The 10780-nt window shown below is 41.9% G+C and overlaps 1 protein-coding gene across 1 annotated transcript in view; it reads right to left on the reverse strand.

The window, feature by feature from the left end:
• Positions 1-720: 720 nt before the first annotated feature.
• The window catches only part of Apex2 (apurinic/apyrimidinic endodeoxyribonuclease 2), an 18578-nt gene continuing 8518 nt past the window's right edge, over positions 721-10780 (reverse strand). Inside the window, exon 7 of the mRNA XM_021188106.2 lies at positions 721-1902. Within this exon, the coding sequence (XP_021043765.1) occupies positions 988-1902 (915 nt within the window). The 3' untranslated portion in view covers positions 721-987. The remainder of the gene's footprint in view (positions 1903-10780) is intronic.

Raw genomic sequence — 10780 nt, forward strand, 5'->3', positions numbered from 1 at the left:
GCCCCTAAACTTTACTGGAAGCTGTACAAAGAGCTAAACTCCTTAGCTAACCTGAAGTGGCTTTCCCAATAATTTAGACAAAAATACAGGGCTCTACTCTTCACTGAGAGACCTGGAAAGATGAGCCCCAGGTAGCCTCTAAGGTCAGAAGATGGAATAGGTCTCAACAAAAGACTGACTGTTCTTTGGGAATAATGGCTTCCCCATGCCAAGAAATCTTCCAGAATAAGGAATGGATTCTTTCTTGATCCACTATCCTTTTTCTCCAATAGCATCTTATAGGATTTCCTATCCTTCCTCAAGGTGAAGGAAGAGGCTTGGCGACAGTATACAATGCCCTCACAGCAAGGCTCCCAACAAAGCCTCCCAACTGTACTGGCCAAGGTGGCCATCTTCCCTGAGACTTATGGTAACTCAGACCCTGGACCTCTGAAGGCTGAAACACCGATTCTTTCTCTCTGGTGATTCATGTGTAACAGCTGTAGAACACACTATTTGGGAAACCTTTTAAGAATACACACCCCCACACTACACCCACCTTCCTCACTGATCCAACCTCAGAGTAACAGATAATCCCCAGAGCTCACCCTTCCTAGGGAGCACACCTCCTGCTCCACCATGCCGCCTTGGTAATAACTCACTGGGCTATATGAGGCAAAGCAAGCCTCGAACTGAGAGAGCCTTTTTAAAGTGCATCTAAAATATCCAATCAACATGGTCTACTGAAACAAAGACGTGAACTTTATTTATGAACAAAATGTTATTTATGCCCTAACAAGGGTAGAAGGGGTTTAAATTAGTTCCCTGCTCCTCCATGTCCAAAGAGGAAGAAACAGAGATGTGAGAGGGGAGAGGCATTAGGGGGAGAAGGGAAGGAAGGGAGGGAAAGCAGAAAACAAAAAGAAGACTCGGGGAAAAGGACACCTTCCTAGGGGGAGACCTGGCATCTGACCCCATGCATGGTGACATCCCCATGCCTCAGTCTGTTCAGCTGGGCCTGCTCCAGAGGAAGAAGTTACAGCGGGAAGAGGGGTCACTGGGAGGACCTCGGGGTCTAGCACACATGTAGAACTGGCGACCAAAGTTGGGTCCTGCTTTTTTCACAGTACGCATCACACATGGCTCCCTGTGGCCTCCACAGAGGGGCATGGGTGAGGGCCCACTCAGCATAGACTTCCAGAAGGCAGTCCTTACTCCCTTCTCATCCTTGGACTCTGGAACCTTGTTCTTCTCTTCTACCACTGTGGCTGTTGCCACCTCTTCTGCAGTCTTTGGGGTTGCAAGAGGGCCCACCAGAGGCAGGGTAGGCAGCTCCACACCAGAAGTTTGGGAAAGGTTAGAGGAAGGCTGGAAGTAACTCATCAGGTTTTTCTGGTTTCTTTTGGGGACACCTTGACTTTTCCGAAGCCTGGTTGAATGCATGCGGGCTTTGCTTGGCTGTCTCTGTGCCTGGATTTGATGGCTGGGCTGCAGGACTGGCTGTTCCCGCACAGGTTCTTGCTCAAGAGGAACTAGGAAGCGAAGAATCTTGAGCTGGGTACCTGCAAACTCGGGGAGGAAGCGGGTACACAGAGCTGGGCACTGTTTTGCTGGCACACAGGATACATTTAAGACAGCTCCCACAGGGCAGTGGTCAGAGCCCATCACTTCAGGGAGTAAGAAGGAGGCCTGGAAGGTATCTATGACCAAGGCCCTATCTCCCAGTACATAGTCAAGTCTAGAGCCATAGTTGAGATGGCGTGCACCACTGACCACTGACCAGCAGGTGAAAGCCCTCTGCTGTTTTGGATGCAAGTAGCGGTAGCTATCCATGAAGAGCCCTATGTGGGGTCCAGCCTCATTCCCTGGGTTACTGAGCAAGCCATCCATCCACTTACGCCCTGGGTCCTCTTCAAAGCAGTCCTGGGAAAGGGAAAGGGAATGAAAAGCCAAAACTAGATCCTTAAAACAGGACGAAATTTAAACTAACTGTTTCATTTTACAAATAAGAATATTTGGTTGTCCTAAAGAAGAATCCTGTCATATAGCCTGGACCAGGAAAAGCTAGGCTTTGGTTTCTTTTCTTTCTTTCTTCTTTAATTGACTTTTATGTATAGGTCTTTTACCTTCACTGTCTGTGTACCATATACATGCATTGCCCATGGGGGCCAGAATAGGTCATCAGTTTCTTAGGAACTAGTGTTTTGAGCTGCCACGAGGGGGCTGGGAATCAAACCCAGGTCCTCTCTGCAAGAGGACCAAGCACTTTTCATAGATGAAACATCTCTCCCGCCCCCACATGAGCTTTTAAATAAATGATGCTAGAAATCAAAGCCTGGGATTAAAGAGAAAGCTCAGTGCTTAAAACATGTACTTCTCTTGCAGAGCACCTGACTTAGGCTCCATCTCCCATACAGATATCTCAGAACCACTTGGAACTCCAGTTCCAGGGAATCCAATGCCTCCTGGCTTCTATGGGCACCTGCACTTATGTGTATCACCCCCCCCCCCGCCCCAGATGCATAGCGTAAAAAAAAAGAAAAACCTTTTAAAAAATTCCTGTTTGTCCTTCTGTCTACCCCACACTGTGGTTACCTTGTCAAATGTGAAGGTCTGTTATTTAGTTAATCAAAGTAATTCCCAGAACTAATTTTCAAAAGACTGCCAAACAAACCCAATTATGGTAGTATACCTGTAAGTCCAGCCCTCAGGAGGCTAAGGCGGGAAAACTGGCATCAATTCGAGGCCACTGTGGACTACACTGTGTGTCAATGTCCTCACTGGCATCCCCCGTTCACTTCGGAGCTTAGGGGATTCAAGCATCCACGTCTGTGCCTTTGTCTCTGACCCCTGATCCATCCACCCCATACATTTATCCAGCTTACCCACTTACACACCCATTGATTTAGTGTAAAAGCATAGTCACAGAACACCTGTTTTGTGACAGAATTGATGCTAGGGGCAAAGGAGATACAGTCTTGCTAACAAAGGATGCTTGCTTTGGGGAAAGGATCTGGGAAGAAGATATGAAGGCCATGTGGTAGTAACTCCAGTATAGGGGACTCCAAAGTCAAGGAACAGCTCTGTGATGGACTTGTAGAATGAGGGTACAAAATATCTCAGTGACCAGAGGGGACACCAGGCTGAAGATTCCAGTAGGATAAGACTACTAATCCATCAATAAAAGGTGACAGATACTTAGACTAGCATGATGTCAAAGAGGACATAACAACGTAACATGAGATAATTTGAAGATAGAACAAATGCTACTGACTGGCTGGCTGTGGCGAAAGGGTAGAGAAGGACCAGAAGACTAGACAAGCAGCTCTGGTGGAAAGCAGGCACATGTCATTGATTGGAATGGACTGTACCCATCATCTGAGCTGTTCTTTTTCTGGAACAATAATAAAGGTGGACTGGAGACATCTAAGGTAGCTCTGAACTAACTGGAGAAGGCAGAATGGTATCCAGTACTACCGCAGGAAGCTGAAAGAACAAGAATTACCAATGCAGAATGAGGCAGGGCATGACCAAAGGCTCGCACGTTGCAGTGTTTATCGTCTTTTCCACACTGCCATCACTTCATATTAGCCCAGTTCTGCCAAGAGTCATGACTACGTTTCCACAGCTCTCTTAAACACCAACTAAGGAATCTTCCCACATCCCCTTTCTGAAGCAACTCCAGGGATGAGTTGTACTGTACCACCACTGATCATGCCTTTGGCAGTGTTAGATACAATCTGTTTTCATTCATGCTTTCTAAATTATAACTTCCTCCTCAAGGCAAATTCTAGAAAGTACAACTTCTCTTCTCCCTAAGGCAGACTACATATACTAACCTTTCCTCAAATTTAGGTAGCCAGTTAGAGATTCTCTAATCTTAGGCCATGGGGCCCCTAGTCTAGACTCTCTACCTGGGAATCCAGTGGCGAACTGGCCTGGAAGCAGGTTGGCCATCATCATTCTCCTTCCTGTCTTCCATTGCAATTCCTAAGTCTCATTCCCAGCCCTTTGGCAGAATGCTTGCAGGGGATGGTCCTCCCATCCTGCCTTCATTCCCTGGACACTCCTCTAAACCTTGAGACAAACCCAGCTTTCCTATTTCCTGTGGGCCCTTTCAGCTCACCTACACCTTCAAGCCAATTCTTGTTCCTTTGTGCTGATACCTAGAAACACTCTCTACCTGGGAACCCAGTGTCCACTCTGGCCTGGGAAGCAAGTAGGCAAACTTCAGCCTCTTTCCTGTCCTCCACTGCAATTTTCCCAGTCCCATCCCAGCCCTCTAATAGATCAACTACAGGGCATAATCCTTCCAATCTGCCTCATTTCCCTGGGGACTCCACCAAAGCTTGTGGCAAACCCAGTTTGCCTCTTTCCTCAACACCCCTTCTGATCCATCTCTTTCCTGTGCCAGCCTCCAAAAACCCTAAAAATCTTTCTACCAGGAACCTACAGTAGCTACAGCTGGCAGGGATTCAAGTAAGTCTATCATATTACAGCTCCTGTCTTCCATTACAATCTTTTCCTCCTCCTACTCCACCTTCTTTCACTGGAGACTCTATCACTTGGTTCATGTCTGTCTGCCTAGATAATTCTTTGCCCTGCTGCAACCTACTTGATAGATTCCCCGCTTCCCACAGCACTTCCCAACCCCCTGTGAAGTCTACTTCTAGGTGTAAAGCCTCTCTCAGTCTTCTCTCCTAGGACAACACTATTCTCTGCCAACCACTGGCCTACAGAAGCACTCTCTACAAGGCAACATACACAACAGTCATCACACTGTCTTCCCTAAGACCCAGACAAATTAACAAAATCCAAGGAACGGAACACCCATCCAACAAAGGGAAAACCAGATATCGACACCTATAATTACAATCTTCCTAATCCCAGATGCAAAATAAAAGCACAATGATAGCCAGGACAGTGTGCCTATCCCAGAATGTCTTCTATAGTAAACCCTGAGAGAAATGCACTATAACTGAAGCACAAGACAAGAACTTCAAAATATATATTATGGCTATGTCTGTCCAAGGACCTTAAAGAGGTTATGAATAAATCCCTTCATGAAGTCTGTGAAAACACACTGTGGAATGAACTAATGAAAATGGTTCAAGACATCAAAGTAGAAATAGAATTACTAGAGAAAGCCCACACTGACATAAAATCAGAAATGATTTTAGAACTTGAAAAGGAACCATATAGGCAAGCCTCACCAACAGAATATAAGACATGGAAGAGGCTAGACACACCCAAGAAAACTCAAGGAATGCATAATCCCTGACCAGTAAATCAAAAGGGGAGAAAAACATACTATAGAAACAAATTAATGGGAATCAATAACCATTGGTAACCTTCAACATTAGTTGTCTCAATTCTATAATAAAAAGTCATAGACCAAATGACTGGATTTGAAGACAGGATCCAGCTTTCTGCTGCATTCAAGAAATACACTTTATCATCAAGGATAGACATCACATTATAGTAAAGGTTGGAAAAGAAATTCTAAGCAAATGGACCAAAGAGGTGAAGCCATTTTCATATCAAGAAAATAGACTTTAAACCAAAATTAATCAGAAGCGATAAGGAGGAATACTCATTCTCATCAAGGGAAAAATTCACCAAGATGACATTGCAATTCTTAATATTGATACCACAAAACACAAGGGCAAACAAGTTTGTAAAAGAAATACTACCACAGCTCAGATCACATATTCACCCCCACACACTGATAGTGGGAGACTTCCATACACTACTCTGAACAACGAATAGTTCATCCAGACAAATAATGAACAGAGAAATGCTGGAGCTAAATAAAGTCAGAATCAAATGGACCTAATAGGTATTTACAGAACATTTCACCTAAACACAGAAGAGTATCATGGAACTTTCTTTAAAAATTGACCACATACTTGGTCATAAGACAAGTCTCCACAGGGAAAAAAAAATTGAAGTAACACCCTGGATCCTATTAGACTACCACAAATTAAAGCTACCAACAAAAACAGAAACAAAAGAAAGCTTACAAAGTCATGGAAACTGCACAAGTCTCTACTGAATAAAAATGGACCAAGATAGGAATCAAGAAAGAAATGAAAGATTTTCTAGAATTGGATGAAAATGAATATACACAATATACCCAAACTTAGGGACAATGAAGGTGGTTCTTAGAGTAAGCTCACAGCACAAAGTGCTCGCATTAAAAACAAACCTGTAGTGATCTCATCCTAGTAACTTTAGAGCATATTTGAAAGCTCTAGAACAAAAAGAAACTACTCTGAAAAGTAGTAGATAACAAGAAATCATCAATCTCAGGGCTGAAATTAATAGAAAACAAACAAAATAGAACACAATGAATGAATAAAACAAGAAGCTGGTTCTTTGACAAAGTAAGACCAACAGAACCTTATCCAAATTAACCAAAAGAGAAGACACAGGATCCAAATTAATAAAAATTAGAGATGAAAAGGGGACATAGCCAATTGCCATCAGAGAGGCTTCCTCAGGCAGCTAATGAGAGCAGATGCAGAGACCACACCCAAACATTAGGTTGAGCTCAGGAACTACATGGAAAAGGGGGAGGAAAAATTGTAGGAGCCAGAGGGGTTGAGGACACCATGAGAACACAACCCATAGAACCAACTATTCAGAGCTCATGGGGAGACTGTATGGGTTTGAGTTAGGTCATCTGCATATATAAATTTCTTGATATATACCACTTACCAAAGCTAAATCAAGATGAGATAAGCAATTGAAAGAGACCTATAACCCCTGGTGAAGGCCATAGAAACAACTATTAAAAGTTCCCCAATGAGCCAGGCAGTGGTGGCGCACGCCTTTAATCCCAGCACTTGGGAGGCAGTGACAGGCGGATTTCTGAGTTCNAGGTCAGCCTGGTCTACAAAGTGAGTTCCAGGACAGCCAGGGCTATACAGAGAAACCCTGTCTCAAAAAAAAAAAAAAAAAAAAACAAGTTCCCCAATGAAAGAAAGCCCAGGGCACAATGAATTCAGTGCAAAATTCTACCAGCCATTAGAATTAATGCAAAGACTCCTTAACAGAAGGAACACTGCCTAATTCTTTTTAAGAGTCCACAATTACCCTGAAAACTAAACCATACAAAGACAACAAAGAAAATTACAGACCATTTTCCCTTATGAACATAGACATAAAAATACTTGTTAAATATTTTCGAAGTGAATCTAAGAACACATTGAAAAGATCATCCACCATGATTAAGTAGGCTTCATCCCAGAGATAAAGGGATGGTTCAACATATGCAAATTGATAAATATAATCTACCACATAAACAGGCTGAAAGACAAAAAATACATGATCATGCCATTAGATAAAGAAAAGGCCACCGAGAAAATCCAAATCCCCTTCATGAAAAAAGTTCTGGAGAGACTAGGGACATAAGGTACAGACCTTTATATAACAAAGGTGATCTAAAACAAGCCCAGTCAACATCAACTTAAACCAAGCAAAACTCAAAGCATTTCCATTAAAATGAAGAAGACAAGGGTGTCCACTTTTTCCATACCTATCAATACAGTACTTACTTATAGCATTAAGACTACAGAAGGAGATTAAAGGGATAAAAAATGGAAAGGAAAAAGTCAAAGTATCTTTCTTTGCAGATGACATTAATATACATAAGTGACCCTAAAAACCCCACCAGAAAACTTCTACAGCGGACGAATACTTTCAGAAAAGTAGCAAGATACAAAATCAGTAGCCTTCTTATATACAAAGGACAAATGGACTGAGAAAGAAATCAGGGAGACAACACCTTTCACAATAGCCTCAAATAACACAAAATATGTTGAGGTAACTCTAATCAAGCAAGTAAAAGACTTGTATGATTCAAATCTTGAAGTCAATGAAGAAAGAGCTTAAAGAAAATACCAGAAGACGGAAAGATATTCCATGTTCATGTATTGATAGGATTAATATAGTGAAAATGGCTATCTTAACAAAAGCAATCTACATATTCAATGTAACACCCATCAAAATTCCACCACAAATCTTCACAAAAAATGCTAAGGACAATAATCAGACTCATATGGAAATACCAAACACCCAGGAGAGCTAAAACATTCCTGAACAATGAAAAAAACTACTGGAGGTATATTCCATTATTCCTAAATTCAAATTGTACTGCAAATCAATTGTAATAAAAACAGCATGGCATTGGCAAATAAATAAATAAATAAATAAATGATATATTGATCAATGGAATAGAAGTGAAGACCCTGACATAAGCCCACAAACTTATAGACATCTAATATTAGATAAAGAAGCCAGATACACAAACTGGCTGGCCAATCTGGATGTCTGCATATAGAAGAATGCAAATAGATACATACTTATCCACCTGTATAAAACTCAACTCCAGATGGATAAAGGACTCCAACACAAGGCCAGAAACCCTGAATCTCACAGAAGAAAAAGTGGGGGAATAACTTTGACCTCAATGACACAGTTAGACTTCCTGAATGGAAAACCCATAACACACACACACACACACACAAAAGAAAACCCATAACACATGTACTAAGAACAACACTTAATAAATAGGACATCAACTTGAAAAGCTGAATGGACACCATCATTTGAACAAAGCAGTAGGCTACAGAAGGAAAAAGATCTTCACCAAATACACATCAATAGAGGACTAAGGTCTAAAATATATAAAAGAACTAAAAAAAAAACTGGACATCAATAAAATAAATCATTTTAAAAATGGAGTACAGACCTAAACAGAGAGTTCTCAAAAGATGAAACCCAAATGACTAAGAAACACTTAACATAATTTTCAACATCCTTAGTCATCAGGGAAATGCAAATCAAAACAACCCTGAGATTCCATCTCACACCAGTCAGGATGGCCAAGATTAATAAAACAAATGAGAGCACACGCTGCTGGGGATGTGGGGTAAGGGGGCGCTCATCCATTGCTGGTGTGCCACACCATTCTGAGGAATCTATCCAAATTACTCTACATGCTACCACTGAGACACTGCTTATCCGTGTTCACTCCTGCTCAACTCATAACAGCCATGATTGCAAACAGTCTAGGTGTCCATCAACAAATGAATGACTAAGGAAAATGTGATACATACACACAATGGAATATTACTTAACTATAAAAATGAAATCCATAGTTAAATGGATGAAGCTAGGGGAAAAGTCATCCGGACTGAGGTAACCCAGACCTAAAAAGACAAATATGTATACATTTATATGTGTAGGTTACCTTTTAAGCCTTCAATGGGCATGCTGCAATAGTACAGTCCTAGGGGTTAGTTATAGAGTAAGGAACTAGGAGGGATGGGAGGATTTACCAAGGAAGGGGGGATACAATATGTAGAATGCCGTTATGGTTATGGAGAGACAGGGTGAGGGAGGGAGAGTGGTGTTCCGGAAATGAGAGGATTAAATGGAGAAAGAGAGGAAGAAGAGGATCAGAATGAGATTATGCTGACAGTTAAAACTAAAGCTCATCCAAGGGGTTATATTAAGCCTCTACAGTAGAAGCTTAGTATCACACACGCACAAAAGAAATATAAATGTAATCATCAAATAATGGAGAAAGAAAGCCCTAACTAGATATCTCTTGCTACTGAAACCTCTAGTACCAGAAATGGATTACATATAATTGAGTTGTTGGCCAAAGGAACCCCAGGGAAACACTCAAACAATTCAGGCTACTGCCAAGGCAATTGAATGATTTCTACAAATTGATGATGAAGCTCTATTGCCAAAGACAACACATCTATATCTCACTGAAAACAGAAAAGTCAAGCTGGTGCCTAACTAGAACCTTCACCCCTACTATTCACCCCTAGTGTTCATGCTACTGGAAGGTACTCTGAATACTTTCAAAGGAGAAAGGTAAAGACCAACTCAGCTATAATCCCTTTGATTAACCATGATAGCCTACAATAGTGGCACAAAAGTCATGGGAGTAAGCATTCATGCTCTGGTTGGATTTAAGGCTCACTTCATGAGATGGAACCCATGCCTGACATTGCCTTGGTGGCCAAGAACCTGAGACTAGACAGGCCAGGGACCAAGGGAAGACCAAATACTACTGTTCTGCAAAAGGAATGCAACAATATAATAACTCCTAACAACATTCTGATCAGTACCTTGCTCAGCCATCATCAGAGGTGCTCCACCTGCAGAATAGGGAAGCAAATACAGAGAACCACAACTGGACAATGTGTAGAGAATGAAAGACCTTGGGACACTCAGTCCTTAAATGAGTGTCTTCATCGAATCCTCAAGGAAACATACAGAGGAGAAAGAAGATTGTAGAAGCCATAGGAGATGGAAGACAGCAAGAAAACAATTTCTTCCACACTCACATGTGGACTCAGAAAGGCTGGGGAAGCTTGCATAGGGCCTTACAAGTCCAAGCCAGATGGGATCCAGCACTGAAAGGGGGAAATGGACATGATCTCCCATCTCTGACCACAAAGTTAATAGGTAACTGCTCACAAAGGAAAATTAGTTCTCTCAAATGGAGTCTCTCTGGATATATTAAGTACACTGAAGGCAGAGTAGGTGGTCAAGACAAAACAAATACAATGGTATTTTGTAGATCCTTGAGGATTTTTAAAAACCTTACTAGCCTTTTGCTAACATATTATGATTTGTAATTTTGTGTTTTGATGTGCCCTCTCTTTCTCTCTCTCCTCCCCACACCCTCTCTTCTCTTCTCTTCTCTTCTCTTCTCTTCTCTTCTCTTCTCTTCTCTTCTCTTCTTCTCTCTCTCTCTCTCTCTCTCTCTCTCTCT

This window comes from Mus pahari, chromosome X (genome assembly GCF_900095145.1).
Source record: "Mus pahari chromosome X, PAHARI_EIJ_v1.1, whole genome shotgun sequence".
In the NCBI taxonomy this organism is placed as follows: Eukaryota; Metazoa; Chordata; class Mammalia; order Rodentia; family Muridae; genus Mus; species Mus pahari.